Source organism: Notothenia coriiceps, unplaced genomic scaffold (assembly GCF_000735185.1).
Source record: "Notothenia coriiceps isolate Sejong01 unplaced genomic scaffold, NC01 NC01_scaffold00000969, whole genome shotgun sequence".
NCBI lineage: Eukaryota > Metazoa > Chordata > Actinopteri > Perciformes > Nototheniidae > Notothenia > Notothenia coriiceps.
In genome coordinates this window covers 1-16,712 of record NW_011333670.1, presented here as the reverse complement: position 1 = coordinate 16,712, position 16,712 = coordinate 1, and the positions used below count along the sequence as shown (strand labels likewise).

Genomic DNA, 16,712 nt, shown 5'->3' with positions numbered 1-16,712 from the left:
TAAAGATGTTGGTATAAAAAAGTAGGCCTTCCTAGACTTGCTGCACTCAGGTCAGATGATATCTAAATTTGTGGGGCATGATGATAACACGACATAACCTATCCGACAAGATGTTGAAAATACAGTCTTTATAGTCAAGACATCGTGAAAGTAGTTAGACATGTTTCCTTTTGTACCAGTGCACCTGGTGTTATGTTGTTTTTCCTCCTCTGCACCCGCAGGAACGTGTATGTTGTCGTGGTTCCACTGAGGAGAGCCCGCGGCGTCATCAGACACCTCAAGAGTCCAGATGAAATGGACCTAGAGGAGGTGAGAACCACAACAATGACAGCACCCTCTGATGTATATTCCTGGTAGAAGGAAAATACCCATAAACACACACACACAATAAGATTTGATGAGGATTCTGGCAGCAATTACCCTTTCTGATTCCATATCAGTGTTTAAACATTAGTCATTGGTATTTGAACGTCTAATTTTTCCTGTTTGTGTCTTCCCCTCTCTCTGTTTCTCCTCTCGCCATCTCTCAGCTGTTAAAAGACATCAGTCAAAAGCAGAAAGATTCTCGGCAGCAGAAGCAGGTGGACCTGCGGCGGGCTTACATAACGGCCCGTTTCACACCTGCCACGCTGCCGGCCTTCTTCACCCTGGGGGACCAGCTGGACTACGGGGGCTTTGAGAACCGAGCTCTGGAGGCGGGGCAGGAGTACGTCTTCTTCATCCTGGCCGAGCTCAACTCCACAACGGGGGTACGAGAGCCACCGTGTCACTTCTCCTTTGCTTCTGCGTTTATAGCCACTCCCTCATTCCTTGCTGCCTGTGTTTTTCTGCTGCAGGCTGTCACTATACATTCTAATCAATACGGCCTCGCTGCTAAAACAATAAAATGCACGTCAGTCAAAGTGTTGTAAGCAAAAGGCAATAACCTTCACGTACTTCCATCACCTCTGCTAATAAAGAGTGAGTGTACCTACTGTGGCAGTGGAAGAGATATTGCCTTGTGCACTGCACTGGACCGTATATATGTGCATTTGAATTTAAAACAATTGTAAATGTATGACTTGAATTAGGATAGATTTTATTTTTTATTAGATGTGTTTTATTATTAAGACTTAGCCTAGGGGAGGCTCTTCAAAAGTCCTTTAGAACTAATAAAAATGCACTTTATTCAGTTTATTGCAGTTATATATACTGTGAGTAAGATCAGGTGGATCCTTTTTTGTGTCGTTTAAAATGCAGAGACAGCGAATATTATCTCACATGCGCATTAAAACCAGTCATGCAGCAGCCTGGTCACAATGACAGGAATGTGCTCTCAATCTAATGCAATCTAGTGCAATGGCTCATTACTGAGGTACAGGGTTACGCTTTGTAAAGACTTGGAGAAAGAGCTATGGCACTGATGCTTTTCAAGGCTATTGTGTGTTTAGTTTTTGTAATTATAATTGTGTTGTGCCATGCACTCATGTTCGTTTTTCCAATGAGATAAAAAAAAAGAAACACTTTTCCAGTTTCTTGTTTTTCTGATTATATGCCTGTGTGTTTGTTTACAGAAAATGTACGTGGCGAGTCCCTACACAGACCCTGTGATTGCCCCAGATTCAGACCCCCAGCCCCTCGATGCAGGCGACGGTCTGATCTGGGTGGTTGGACCCGTGCTGGCTGTGGTCTTCATCATCTGCATTGTCATTGCTATCCTCCTTTACAAAAAGTGAGTGGGAAGTGATTCTCCCCGAGCCCATATTTACCCTGAATGTAATAATACTTTCAAGGGTAAAAAGAGAAATAAGTTCTATCAGGCTTCGACTTAACAGACAATGTGTTTTTTGTACTGTAAGACCAATTCATTCTTAGTTGTCTGTTGGGAGTATTTTTTACAATAACTAAAACACATTTCATATTTCAGCCTTTTCTTTTAAGATTCATTACCTTTCTATCTTCCATGCTTTGGGCTCACATTCTGTAAGCAACTCCTGCTGATATCCGGGATTGTTTAATGTTTGACTATCCTCCCACAAATGCTCAACTCTTAGCCGTATATTTATGATATTACAATTACGAAGTTTGTTCTCCCTACGAAACAGTCTGACCCTGCTTTAGTCCTTAGATATCTGCTGCATGCCATCAAGCGTTTTGAATACTAATGGAAAATATTGATTTTCCTCTCTAACAATCTGTCTGTTTCCTTCCTTTTCTCCCCCTAATTATTCTTTCCCTTGCTCCTGTTTCACTGGAAGCAGCAAACCTGACAGGTAAGATTAAACCAATGTCAAGCTCTTTGTTCATTTTAACCCACAGCAATTACATGATACCAGATGCTGTACGGGGAACTTGTACAAAGCTGTGAAACACCATTTTTATTAATGCACTATTTACTCAATCCAAGTAGCCATGCTAATGATGTGTCACAAGTCAGTCTGTTTTTTTCTCCTTGGTTGTTTGTATCTACTAATTGCTCTTTTGACTAAATGCTGTTTGAGCAGCAAGCGGAAGGACTCTGAACCCGGTACCAAGAGACTTTTGGAGAACGAAGATGGAACGAGGATAGCCCATCACCCGACAGACCCCGTGGAGATGAGACGCATCAACTTCCAGACTCCAGGTATGAAACACACACTTCGTAATTGCATACTAAAATATACTTCCGATTGCTCATCAATTGACGATGAAATATTCATGCCACTATTTTTAACTTTGGTAAGATTATGCAGACAAGATTGTGAAGGTGCATCACAACCCACCTGGCAGCTTCCAGTCATTTCTAGAATCAAAATGGCCGCTGCCCAGGTATTGCAGTCAGTGCTTACGGCTGAGTCATAACGGTGTGACAAAATCAGATCATCTCCTCTCGCCCACAGTCCACATGCCAGGCTGCAGTCAGATAACACATCAGAACACACAGATATCTGTCTTATCACTCCCAAGTTAAATGGTCAAAATGATATATCAAAAGGTGAGTTGCTGGTTAACTGTGATAATTCATAAAGGAATTAATTATGTTCTCTCTGGCTCACCAACTTAAACCCTGCTGTGATGTAACTACAGGCATTTGACCGCTGCCCACCTCCTACAGAGCGAGATCTAACTACACAGCTGCTTTGGTCCAGGCATCAGGCGGATGATGCTTTACTTTCTCTCCTTCCTTTAAATTAACAGCATCCAAAAACACATGGCCTGGAGGGATTGTATGAAAGTATTTTCCATATTGTCACAAGTGCAGTTCATAAATAAGTCGTTGTTGAAAAGGTGGCAAGATGTGTCATTGTGAAGAAAGGTTTTACCTTGCAAGCTTTCTCATTTAATCCATAGTTTAAGGTGGAGTTTTTTTTACATGTTCGTGGGAAGCGAAGTAAAACCCACAGAACAAAGCGCTTCAGCTCGTCTCTTCGATCATATGATTGTTTTACTCTCATGTGGCAGAATAACTGAAGCTCCCACTTCTTCTCTCCTGAGATTTGTGAGATGCTCAACAAAGATGAAATTTGTCTCAAACCTAACCAGCTGATGCTATCTGAGGTCGTTTTGGTCGTGACAGGAGCATTTTGTCGTGATAACCTGCTGCAGTGCCATGCTGGCGGAAAAAAATAACTGTTGATACGGCATGAGCCTGTTATTAATAGCTGTAGCAGCAGAATATCTTAAATGCTTTTCATACTGTATCAACATGGATTACAATTCAAGAAACATGGAGAACACATTCTGACTGAGATAGATTGTTTATTGTGTACAAAGCAGTGTTCCTCTTTGATTTGCTGTTGTAACTATTTTCCTTTTGAATGGACAATAGATCGTAAAAGCTCCACTTTTCGCGCTCCAGCTGTGAACAGAAACGGATGTACGAGGCATAGGTTGCTCCCTTTGAGTGTGTATGTGGGTGTACGTTTGTGCAACCCTCCTAATTAGTGTTCTGTGTTTGTTTTCTCTGAATCGTTACTCCTCTGATCACAGAGAAAGCAATTTATCAAAGAAAAACAATTTACAAACAAACAAGACTCGCCTGACTTTGTCCTCGCACATGGATCAAAATTGATTTTCTGCCTCAGCATGTTCCTTAATGATATGTGAAGTTCTCTGATTGTATTATTATCTGCACTTCTTTGCATTTGAGTGATGTTGACCTGCAGTAATTTAGGGTAACTCAGCGTGTGACTGTTGTTGTCACGCAGGAATGATGAGCCACCCCACCATCCCCATCAACGAGCTGGCCGAGCACATTGAGGTGCTGAAAGCCAACGACAACCTGCGCCTCTCCCAGGAGTATGAGGTAAGAATGAATATGTATCCTCATTGTTTAAAGATGTTAAGCCTGTTAAGCCTTCGCTTCATAAAGCATTCTTATTTAACATTTCCATCTATGCGTGCAGATTATATGTTCATGATTTATTCAGGTCTGCAATTTGTTGCTGTAACTTGCCTACATCACAGAATGATCTTTCCATTATCCTCAAGAACACTACTCAATATGCCACTCTCTTAATGTGTATTTGCTGCTGCTTTTTCTTAGTCCATCGACCCTAGTCAGCAGTTCACCTGGGAGCATTCAAACCTGGAGGTCAACAAGCCCAAAAACCGCTACGCTAACGTCATAGCGTACGACCACACCAGAGTCATCCTGGCTCCCCTAGAAGGTGAGGATTAGCTGAAAAATAAGATGTTTAGATATAGACATGTGAGAGTGAGAGTACGGATGTGTTTAAAGGGTTGAAAGCAAAGAGAGATGGGAGAAGGAGAGGGAGAACTGCATGATGGATGAAATGTGAAATTGCAAACAGTGCTCAGGACTGGCTGTGTGCAGTGGCATGAGACTGACAAACAGTGCCAGTGCATTCAAGTGCAGCCAGCACTCCTCCAGAACAAGAAGGGGGGGATGGATTTGATCTTCAGCTCATGAATTTACACAGACAGTGTTGTTTGTTTGTTGTCCTCCGCTAGTCACCTAGCAGCCGTCTGTCGTAAGGCGCGGCTGCCAGATACAAACAAGTTTGTTAGGCTGTTTGATGTCATACACGCAGGTTAATTTATTATGTTGCTTATGCAGATGCAGTTTAGCATCAGAGCCTTACAAGTGTCTCGTCTGCGCAGGTATCCTGGGGAGCGACTACATCAACGCCAACTACATTGATGGCTACAGGAAGCAGAATGCCTACATCGCTACACAGGGGCCACTGGCGGAGACGTTCGGGGACTTTTGGAGGAAGGTGTGGGAGCAGCGGGCCGCCTCTGTGGTCATGATGACACGCCTCGAGGAGAAGTCACGGGTAGGAAGTCCAACCTCCACACACTGACCCCCAATATACATCTTAGATTACCCGTCATTTATAGTTTAGCCTGTTTGCTTTACAAATGTAATTAAACCTCTAAACCCTTTTAAGGCAAGGCAAGTTTATTTATATAGCACCTTTCAACACAAGGCAATTCAAACTGCTTTAAAAAAATGAAAGACATTAAGAGCATTAAGAAACATATTATAAAATGGCATTTCAAAACACTCAATTAAAAGCAAAGGTACATGAATTAAAGTTACAGTGCAGTGTGAGATACACACATCTGAAATGTTTAGGTCTGACTCACAATCATTGCTAACTTTTTAGCAGAAATAGTTTTCTTTGACCTCACTTTCTTTCTACTTTATTTTTAACTTATCCTTTAGTTATTTCAAGTGTTTCATGCTAAACAAACTCCCCTTTCGAAAATGTTAATCTGCAACCCAATATTCAAAAGATTCAACGGATCCTGGCCTTATTTGTGTAGCATATAAAATTAATTTGCTCCCAGACATTCTTGTGGCTTGCTAGTTTTGCACCCCATCTTTAACCCCAATACACGTAAGGGACTTTAACAAATATGTATATATGTTCATTTTATTCATTTCTTATTTTGAAAGTTACTTAACTGTATATCATTTTAATCGTATATCTTTAATTTGATGAATCTTTAATCTTGTGTGAATCTGTGCTGTCCTGTTTTTCAATCTTACCCTGTTGCTGTATAAACCACTGAATTTCCCCACGGGGATTAATAAAGGTCAATTTGTTCTTATCTCAAATGTAGGGAAACAGATTTTTGTAATTCAGTCTGAAACAATAATAGTTATAATGATGATGCTTTTCCATTATCCGTGCAGATAAAGTGTGACCAGTACTGGCCGAGTCGCGGCACAGAGACGTACGGGACGATCCAGGTCACCCTGCTGGACACAATGGAGCTGGCCACATTCTGTGTGCGCACCCTTTCCCTGCACAAGGTAAAATGATTGCCATCTTTTCTTGCTCCCTCTCCATCTGAATCCACCCCTTGACTCACCGCTCTGCCCTTTCCTCTAGTAATTACTGTCATTGAAAACTGCTTTGATGTCTTGAATTGACCGTTCGGAACCTGGAGTAATTACGAATTTCCACTGTCACTGGCCGAGTGACGCGCATGTGAAGATTATTCTGGGTTTCATGGAGTGTTCAAACCAGGCCAGCCTCGCTGTGTCAGACGCTGAGATTTGATCACTGTTGGAAGCAGAGCACTTTCTTATAGCGCAGGACTAATCTAGGACCGGCAGACTAGCCTGTCTCTGTGGCCTACTTACAAATACAGAAACTGGGCCAACTTTCGCTTCCAAGTGTTGCACAGCTTCTCCAAATTTTGTGATGTGTTGTCAAACGTCCAGCTACGAGATCTGTCATAGAGTGGAGAATAACACACATGCGATATTTACTTATCCTAGTATTATTCCTGTCTGTTGTGTATATTTTGCACAATTTAAGAATATATGGGGTCTTCAAACTGCATTATCTAAAACTATTCCTTTAATTTATACAGTGTGTGTGTGTGTAGGAATCATTATGATTGCATTAATTAAAAAGCTTCTTGGATATATTTTTTGTCTATTTTAGTTTAGTATATAAAGGTATGACAGTGAGAGCGCATATTGAAAGTGCAACATTTCTTCTTAGCAAGAAAGGCTTATTTTCATTTCGTCCACAGGCAGGCAATAGTTAAAAGCACAGACGTTAGAAATAAAAGCATAACAAATCAATCAAAAACAGTCCTGGCTTCTATGGTTGACAATAACTACATCATCATAACTGATGGAGATACAGTATATCTGAGAAACTAAACTCAAACCAATTGGAAGTCATTGTAATTTCCCTTCTATTACTGAATACGTTTAATATTAGAACATTCAATAATGCATAAAGTGAAACATCTAACACATGCACATGTTCAGACAAATGTGTTTTCAGTGACTGTAAAGCCACATATTTTTCTTGTCTCTTATTTAAGAGTGGCAGCAGTGAGCGGCGAGAGGTGCGTCAGTTCCAGTTTACATCCTGGCCAGATCACGGTGTGCCGGAGTATCCCACCCCCTTCCTCAACTTTCTCCGCAGGGTCAAAGCCTGCAACCCTCCTGACGCCGGACCTATTATCGCTCACTGCAGGTACAGTACACACACCTAACTTTATCTTAAAGGTCACCTATTATGCAAAATCCACTTTTTCATGTATTTTATACACAAACATGGTCCCCTCTGTGTAAAGAGATACTGAGAGTTTCAGCAAAAAAGATCCGCTCACTTTTTGTCCTCATCCATTCATATAACAACCTGTCAGAAAATGAGCTGATCAGATTTTGGCCACTTTATGATGTCATAACGATTGTTTAGCTTGTGTACAACCATATCTGTTTGGTATGTTGAGCCAAACACTTCAGAGACATGTTTTGTATATATCTGAGACCTATAATTTATTGATGAAAAATTGTATAATAGGGGACCTTTAAATTGATTCATTTTGGTAAATATGCATTTTTTTTAATTAGATGAGAATAAGGATACCACTAAATCTCTGGTATCTTCTCAGCCAAATTTAAGGCAAAACTAAAAAGCTCAATATGTTGAACTATTCCTTTAAATGAAAGTAGGAAACAGAAAAAGCTTCCCTCTTGGTCAACACTTATTCCTCTTCCTCTATCAGTGCCGGCGTTGGTCGCACTGGCTGTTTTATTGTCATCGATGCCATGCTGGAGCGCATTCGACAAGAGCGCACTGTGGACATCTACGGTCACGTGACCCTGATGCGCTCACAGAGGAACTACATGGTGCAGACGGAGGATCAATACAGCTTCATCCATGAGGCCCTGCTGGAGGCCGTGGCCTGTGGGAACACTGAGGTGGCCGCTAGGAGTCTTTACTCCTACATGCAGAAGCTGGCCAAGGTGGAGCCCGGAGAGCACATCACCGGCATGGAGCTGGAGTTCAAGGTAGGGGAGAGGGGTCAAATTACAAGGGTGTGAATATTTGCTGTCTCGCAAATATTACATTTTAAGAGATTGTCTGAAAAGAGGCAAAGAGAAGTGTTTTTTGAGCTACCTAAAACAAAATCATGTCTTCTTATAATCGCCTGTTACAAGTTGCGAGTGGTGAGCAGTTCAAAATGTGGTTTATTTTCCTTTCTGAAATTGTTTAAAGGTATTTATACTTATTGGAGCCTTTGAGATATAAGTCTACCTAAGAGATGACATGAACACAAATTAAAAAATTAAAAAAACTTTTCCAAATAATTTTGTATTCCCCCTAATAGGGAACCTTTCGAAAGCTGTAGTCCTTTCCATAAAATAACTAGGAATATATCTTTGATAATCCTGCATTCTTGCATGTCAAATCAGGTTAGATTTCCTGGAATATATATATATATATATATAAATAATATAGATTAAAACTAAATAAAACATCTTCACACATTTTACATGTTCTCTCTCCGTGCAGCGGCTGGCTAACACCAAAGCCCACACATCCCGGTTCGTCACAGCCAACCTGCCTTGCAACAAATTCAAGAACCGACTGGTCAACATCATGCCCTATGAAACCACCCGCGTCTGCCTCCAGCCAATCAGAGGCCTGGAGGGCTCTGACTACATCAACGCGAGCTACATAGACGGATACAGGTATGTTTTTGTCCAGAGAACATTAATGTGACCTGATCCCCTTGTCCTCCTATGATGGCTGCATGAGTGAATGGACTGGATGTGTTTTCACCGCAATGTTCCCACCTGTCACGTCCTGTCACATCGGTCATTATTGTAAATATGTAATCGCTATTTGTCTTGCTGCACAGCACTTACCTCAGTCACAGGGCTTCTGATGATTCAGGCATTCAGAGCAATTGCACACACATGTTTTGACTGTTCCTTTTCTTGCCTGGAGTTTGACCCCCTTTTCAGTCTGCTGATTGACAGAGGGAGTGTGTGTGTGTGTGTGTGTGTGTGTGTGTGTGTGTGTGTGTGTGTGTGTGTGTGTGTGTGTGTGTGTGTGTGTGTGTGTGTGTGTGTGTGTGTGTGTGTGTGTGTGTGTGTGTGTGTGTGTGTGTGTGTGTGTGTGTGTGTGTGTGTGTGTGCAATTTAGAATATTATAAAAACACTTTAATAACTGTTGCAGCATGTGGTGATTTTATATAATATTTAGTTATAGGATCCCCATTAGTTGTCTATGCCCTAAAGCGCAACTAGTCTTGTGGTGCAGATTTGAAAGCACTCATATACAATTCCAGGCAAAAATGAAACTGATGACTTCCTCAACATAGTTCTGAGCAAAAGCAAATCCCCTTAAACTATGCATTTCATCATACAAATATGATGTTTGAATATGTTTCCTTATTTGTTTCATAAACATTGATTTATTTGTTAATTAAGGTAGTCGCAGTGTGTTTTTATCGCTTTATATACAACTATTTGTTAAAGGAAATACGTTTTTGCCCTGGGTAGTGAAAAACACCTTTCATGTTGCCAATGTCTGATCCTAATTTTTGTTTTAATTGACTGTATTGACACGATTGATTATTGGATAGTTAAACCTGCCATGTAGATAGTATCGGTGCTGCCATCATCCTGTATTTAACATTTAGACAGTTAAGATGGATGTGCATGCGATTGATGTTAGTGCCGTATGAACACTGTAGAGCAAGGTTTGCTGCTTTGTTCTGTTCTCGTTGGAGTTTGGTTAAATCTCTTTTGTGACGTGTGTGTGTGTGTGTGTGTGTGTAGGCAGCAGAGAGGCTACATTGCCACCCAGGGTCCGCTGGCTGAGACTACAGAGGATTTCTGGAGGATGCTGTGGGAACACAATTCCACCATTGTGGTCATGCTCACCAAACTGAGAGAAATGGGCCGGGTAGGGGTAATTACATGCACAGAGACAAAGAGCTAGAAATTACATTAAATGTCAGCCCAGTTCACAATGTCATTAATCGTTTATTTTGTTCTGCTCTCTCAGGAGAAGTGTCACCAGTACTGGCCCGCAGAGCGTTCAGCCCGGTACCAGTACTTCGTGGTGGACCCCATGGCTGAGTACAACATGCCTCAGTACATCCTCCGGGAGTTCAAAGTCACGGATGCCAGGGTGAGTTCATGTTCTGCTGTATTTTGTATCCAAACAGCAAGCGTAACATTACACTCCTTGACTTTTCTGCCCTTTTCCCAATCCATCAGTGCTGTTTGAAGGCAGCGATGCAAAGCATGTCCTATCGACCTGTAGTGTGTGTTGGTTAGTGTGTGTTTTGTATGGGAATGCTTAGGTCTATTGGTAAGTAGCCCCTTAGATTACTCATTCAACCGTGCTGTCTCCAGATCACCTTGACAGCATAGTGTGTGTGTGTGTGTGTGTGTGTGAGTGACTGTGTGTGCACATCCTCTCATGCACATATCAGCCAATCATAGATAACTCCAGTTAGGCCTGTCCTGCACTGACGCCACGTCGACAGATGCTCTATTGATCTCCATTAAAGGGGAGTCAGAAAGGCTGAGCAGAAGAGAAAAGATGTAATTGCCCTCTGAGTGGCTGACAATGGCAGACGTACAGACGTTACAGCTTGGAGTTAACCACAGCCACTGATCCAGGGTCAGATAACAGTAATCGTTAGAAAGGAAGAAAAGGATATTGCATGGCAGCGTCTCACTCCTCCTCAGTCAATAGAAGAAGAATCTCTTTAAATAATCTAAAACGCACAAACACTAACTACATCTTTAAAGGATAAACATCTTGATGCTTTTTGAAGATACATCAGATACACTCTCTTATCAACTCAGGCTAATCGTTCTTCACCCCCTCATCACCTCACTTATTCAGGACGGCCAATCACGGACAGTGCGTCAGTTCCAGTTCACCGACTGGCCAGAGCAAGGCGTGCCCAAATCCGGAGAGGGCTTCATCGATTTTATTGGCCAAGTGCACAAAACCAAGGAGCAGTTTGGCCAGGATGGACCAATCAGCGTTCACTGCAGGTAAGCAGCATGACATCTCAGCGACTAATGATGAAACCATTCAATGTTAATTAAAAGTACATGTAATTGCATAATAACGGCAGTAGGTGTAGCACATTAAGCTCAGACACTTTGTTAACCATAGTCATGTTTCCCTTTATGGCTGCAGTGCTGGCGTGGGGCGGACCGGTGTCTTCATCACTCTGAGTATCGTCCTGGAGAGGATGCGTTACGAAGGGGCAGTGGACATCTTCCAGACCGTCAAAATGCTGCGCACACAGAGACCGGCCATGGTGCAGACTGAGGTAAACACTGACACGATGTGGGGCTGAGTGATTCATAAAGCAGGGCAGAGACAAGTAAAGCACTCTATAACACACCATTGGTCATGATTAAAGCAATATTTTAATCAATCCGGTTATATTTTTACTGTTTAATTATTTATATATTATTTATTTATATATTAATCAAACCTCAACCTGTCTTACACTCTGATTTTCCTTTTTTAATGATGATGCTATTCCGTTAAACATACTTTTCTGTCAAGCAAGTGTATTAATCATTAATTAATTATTATGAAAAAATATAAAATATTTGCACCTCCCATCATGGCTGTAGAAAAAGTCATTATACCACCTAAAAAAAACATCTATATTCGTCCATATGTATGAGGCTATTTTATTTACAACTGCATGCTAATATTAAAGGTCCCATGTCATGCTTTTCTGGTTATTACCCGTCCCCTTGTGTGTTATGTAGCTTTTTATGCATGTAAACGGTCTGCAGAGTCACAAACACAGGAGCTCCAACAAGTCGTTGGACAGAGAGTGAATACACATACTGTACAGAGATGCTGTATGAGAAACCAATGTGAGTTTGGAAAATTGCCCAATATAAATCTATCCTAGTAGACCTCAACAATGGAATTATGATCAGTAGAAATGGCCATGACATGGGACCTTTAAAACATAAAATATGTGCTTATTTAGATTTTTCCAAGAGTTTTGATCATTAGGAAAATAATTTGTTGCTGATTTGTAGCTGCAAATACAAACTTTTACGCTCTATGTGAAAACCACATATCATGTAGGTATGTGACTGTGGCCTTTTTCCCATAAACGAATGGGTTTCTAGTGTTTTGTTTATCTCAAATATGAGAACTTTCTCAAAAGGGACACTTAATCCTTCAGTTCATCTGAAAAATTAGAAATCACCAGACTGAGAGATTAGGATATATAAGACACTCAGCAATCCCAACCTACAGTAAAGCCAGGATTTGAGTTAAGCCTCTGTTGCATACCATCGTCATGATTCTAGCAAAAACATTAGACTGGAGAGGTGTTGTGAGCCTGTGTCTGTTCCTGTTCAGAGCAATGATTTCTCCCTCTGTGTGATCCTCTGTTTGTCACCCAGGATGAGTATCAGTTCTGCTACCAGGCTGCTCTGGAGTACCTGGGTAGCTTCGACCACTATGCAACGTAAATAAAGAGACAACCCCCCATCCATCTGTCTGCTTCGAGGTCCACCAACAAACTGACGAGTGAAACGAGAGAAAGACAGCCTGAAATAACGTGAACATTGAACCTTTTCCTGGGAGCAAGACTTAAAGATGAATTATACACCAACAAGGACAACAAAAGATAACAACAAAAACAGCAACAATAAATCTGTGTCTAACAGCACCCACACTGCTGGTGGGTGTGGAGACTATCCATGTGTAATCCATATACTTACCTCAGTGTTCCAGTGTGAAGGACGTATAATACATGTGTGTTGTGGTCAGCTATCTCCAATATGAACCAGTGAAATACAAACAGCTTCTGAACAGGAATTATGATAGTATATGTGTATAAAAAAAAGGAAAAAAACACAAAGAGCCTGGATATTTGCTGCACCCTATATGGGCTTTTTATCCTCAACTTTGTATCTATTGGTTTAGTGTACTAAGGGGTTACAAAGTGCAAAGGTGAACATTTTTAAGTGTCCGTGAGTCTATTTCAAAGGTGTCTAAGGTTGCCACAGTAGCTCTGATCATAGTTTAGAGCACATGACTCAACACCCAGAGGACTGTTGGAGAAGCATGTGGATGCTCATTTACCCAAAGCACAGTGCCAAGAGAAACCATGCAGCGTGAACGTGAGCCGTGGCCTACAAGGAGAGATGACTTCCTCTTTTATCCAGCATAACATAAAGTCAGACCAGAGACCGCTCTTACTAACACTGGCCAAGGATCAGTTAATGCTCGTCTCCAATGGTGTCCTCGCTGAGCAACAGCCCGGCATCCGAACAGTGATTAGAGCCTGTCATATCCTCCACTGGGCTGAGGTCTGTAGTCCAGTGCATTATTCGTCAAACAAAGTTTGCTTGCTATTTGCTGTGGTCCTTGTTCATCCTCCAGCTCATATCCACTTGAAGTCAGCCCCATTGTGTCAGCTCAGCAGTGGCTCATTGAGAAGGATGCTAATGAAAGCTTCAATCCTGCTAAAACAGTTCTCATCCCATCTCTGCTGACATGATTTTTGTGTGTTTTTACTGTACGTCTCTGCCTTACGCTGACTTATTTCTTGTGTTCATGCTGCTCAATGTTCATGCGTTGTGTTCTTAACATTTATTGTCATACAGTATCTAAAATTGAGGATGAAAGTTATTTCCCAATCATCTTCATCCTCTAAAGCTTACCTACTTGAATTGCACGACTTCGCAGTTACATCAATCTTGTGCAGTGAAAGATAATGACAGAAATCCAAAAAAAACATTCAGCGATTTTTTGCTCACTTTCAACAGTCCTCTCCCCTCACCTACCTTCATATAAACTTCATTCAAATTCTCTCTGTTTCTAAATCACATTGTACAGAACATCCCAACTTAACCAAATGATGTTTCCCCCCGTCTGCTCCAGTAGAAATGCACAATTCTGTGATATCGATATATATCTTTTCTTGATTTGACATATAATCATAATTGGTCCCATGTGGTGATTTAAGAGCACAGCGATGTCCGGTGAATCAGACATTTCGGTTTCACAGATTTTGTACATACAGTCTATCATTGGAGTCCTATAACAGTACAGTTACATACGTCTGAGCACAAGATATAACGTGGGATTGGATGTGATGTAGTTCTTATTGTCGCAAAAAAAGCCTTATTGTTATTGTTCACTTTGTCATATTTATTTCATATGATTTTTTAAGATATTTATTATTCTATTTTGTTACTTTTTATGTTCGTTTTTAATCTATTTATTTGCGATATCTACCAACTATAACCGATAAGATGTTGTATACCTGTTTCTTTGGCGAGCCAATGTTAAAGTATGATATTGTCACTGTTTGTTTTTTTATTTTCGATGGTCAGTTTTGGTGCTTTTTTATTTGCTTTATAATGATAAAGTATGCCCTCTGTGTAGGGTGCTATTTGATACTGATTACTGATGTCCAACTAGTTAGCTAGAGATGTGCATTAGAGGAGACCTAGTTTAAGTTTACAGTGATGCCCTTTTGATGCCCCCCCACTCTCCACCTCCATAGCAACAGCAGCGGTGTGATTGATCCCCGCAACAGAGGTATGGTCCGCCCCTCCGTGATACGTTTAAGGGCATCAGAGAATTACATATAGAGAGCAGATTTGTTGACTAAAACCTCGGACAAGCTGTTGGTATTAAGATTCCTGGAAAGCACATAGTAGCAGGTGTATTTTTGACAGAGAATGGGCCAGCTAAATGCACCCTCTAAAGTTATTGTTTATATCTGAAATTATTCTGATATGAAATTGTGTGGTCCAGAAGTCTTGACAGTGTGTGACATATGAAATATGTTATTCCTTCGATTTCTAATGATGATTGTGTCAAGAGAAATATAAAGGCACTCACATGAAACATAATATGACGTGTGTTGAGGGCCAGCTTTGATGACTCACCCCCTCACTTATGTACCTGTTCTTTCCTTTCAAACCATGGATGTAGATATTGTATCTTGACTTTGTATTAAAAGCAGGATGATTGGATATAGCGCACAATGAGCTGTTTGATTTTTGTGTTACTTTCCTTTTTTTTTTCCTTCATTGCCCACTAGATGGGACCAAAGTTACTTTAAACTGAAATGCACTAGTGTCACTGAACGCAGCTTTAACTAAATGCATTATAAACAATTACACACAAAAGTGTTTTGAAATTAAATACTTATGCCTTTCTTTTAAGCAAGTATTAAGAAAGTTGATTGCTGGTTTGGAGGTACACAAAGAGATGGCATTAATTTCTTCTGTAACTCCATTTGTAGTTATAGTTGTACTATACATAGCATAGTAATACATGAACAAGGCAAAATAATGAAGTGTTCATGTCATATAGGAAGAACAGTAGGGACAGTAAATATGTTAAAGAATACTGAGACTGTAAGGATTTAAATAATGTAATGAAATTACAATGTAAATACAAAATACAGCCCCGAAAAGACACATTACACAAATATTTAATAACTTCCCTGGTCTCCTACTGATTATAATACAACACTTGTTGAAAATAGTTTTTTGTTTTTTTTAATGAAAACTAGCACAAGGACTGTATGCAGCTGCAAGCATTCACTCTTTCTCTAAGGCCACGTTTACACGGAGATGAAAACGAACCTTAGTCGATATCAAAAAAGTCTTCCGTCCACACGTAATCGGCTCAAGAAACGTGTCCGTCCACACGAGACAACACAGTCTCACTCCCTGAACGTCCAGGAGCGACGCTTGGTCAAGGTCCTGTGGCGTGCAGTTATGACGCGCCGAAGCTCCTTCAGCTTCATAAACAGACGCAAAGAGCTTTCAACTGATTGCAATGTATTCCCATCGGCGGCGGTATTTGACGCTCATGGAAGCACCGCATCGGTCCATGTCGGCGGCACTTAAAGGCAATGTGAGCGTCCATTCCCATTGGATAACGAAGGATTTTACACCCGGAAGTAAATATTAACCTTACTGTCGATTGATTTGACAGTGATATCTGCAATACTCATCAACTCAAAAACACCAGATTATCCTTGTTAATTACACAACATTGATTGGTTTAAATTGTGTACAATGCTTTTGTATTTTTCCCCTTCGATTCGGAGAAACAAATATTTTTTCGGAGTTTAGGATGGCCGAAGACACTACACTACCCAGAATCCTCAGCTATCGTTCCGCTTTGCTCGGCAAACCCCCGAAAACACTGTTCCACACATTTAAAAACACTTAAACACTTAAACAATGTTTACCCAGGATTCAGGCACCTTCCCTGGCTTGTAAAATGTGATGATGCACCCTGGAGGTATCAGACTATTTAAAACATCTATACCCAGGATTCAATCACTCTTTCTGGTTTGTAAAGTGCTGTGAAGCGCCGGCTGTTGAATTGAAACAGTTTAATGCACTTTTAACACTCATGTACCCAGGATTCGAGCTCCTTTCCTCGGTAATAAAGTGAGATGAAGCAGCCTGTCCTCTGGGC

The 16,712-nt window shown here is 40.9% G+C and overlaps 1 protein-coding gene across 1 annotated transcript in view; it reads left to right on the top strand.

Moving 5' to 3' along the window:
• The window catches only part of LOC104958261 (receptor-type tyrosine-protein phosphatase delta-like), a 64,178-nt gene extending 48,922 nt beyond the window's left edge, over nucleotides 1-15,256 (top strand). Inside the window, exons 21-37 of the mRNA XM_010785986.1 lie at nucleotides 222-309; nucleotides 531-749; nucleotides 1,554-1,711; nucleotides 2,241-2,252; nucleotides 2,484-2,602; nucleotides 4,167-4,264; nucleotides 4,505-4,628; nucleotides 5,083-5,258; nucleotides 6,125-6,244; nucleotides 7,276-7,430; nucleotides 7,966-8,251; nucleotides 8,757-8,935; nucleotides 10,031-10,157; nucleotides 10,260-10,385; nucleotides 11,112-11,266; nucleotides 11,415-11,550; nucleotides 12,659-15,256. Coding sequence (XP_010784288.1) covers nucleotides 222-309; nucleotides 531-749; nucleotides 1,554-1,711; nucleotides 2,241-2,252; nucleotides 2,484-2,602; nucleotides 4,167-4,264; nucleotides 4,505-4,628; nucleotides 5,083-5,258; nucleotides 6,125-6,244; nucleotides 7,276-7,430; nucleotides 7,966-8,251; nucleotides 8,757-8,935; nucleotides 10,031-10,157; nucleotides 10,260-10,385; nucleotides 11,112-11,266; nucleotides 11,415-11,550; nucleotides 12,659-12,727 — 2,347 coding nt within the window. The 3' untranslated portion in view covers nucleotides 12,728-15,256. The remainder of the gene's footprint in view (nucleotides 1-221; nucleotides 310-530; nucleotides 750-1,553; nucleotides 1,712-2,240; nucleotides 2,253-2,483; nucleotides 2,603-4,166; nucleotides 4,265-4,504; nucleotides 4,629-5,082; nucleotides 5,259-6,124; nucleotides 6,245-7,275; nucleotides 7,431-7,965; nucleotides 8,252-8,756; nucleotides 8,936-10,030; nucleotides 10,158-10,259; nucleotides 10,386-11,111; nucleotides 11,267-11,414; nucleotides 11,551-12,658) is intronic.
• Nucleotides 15,257-16,712: the final 1,456 nt, after the last annotated feature.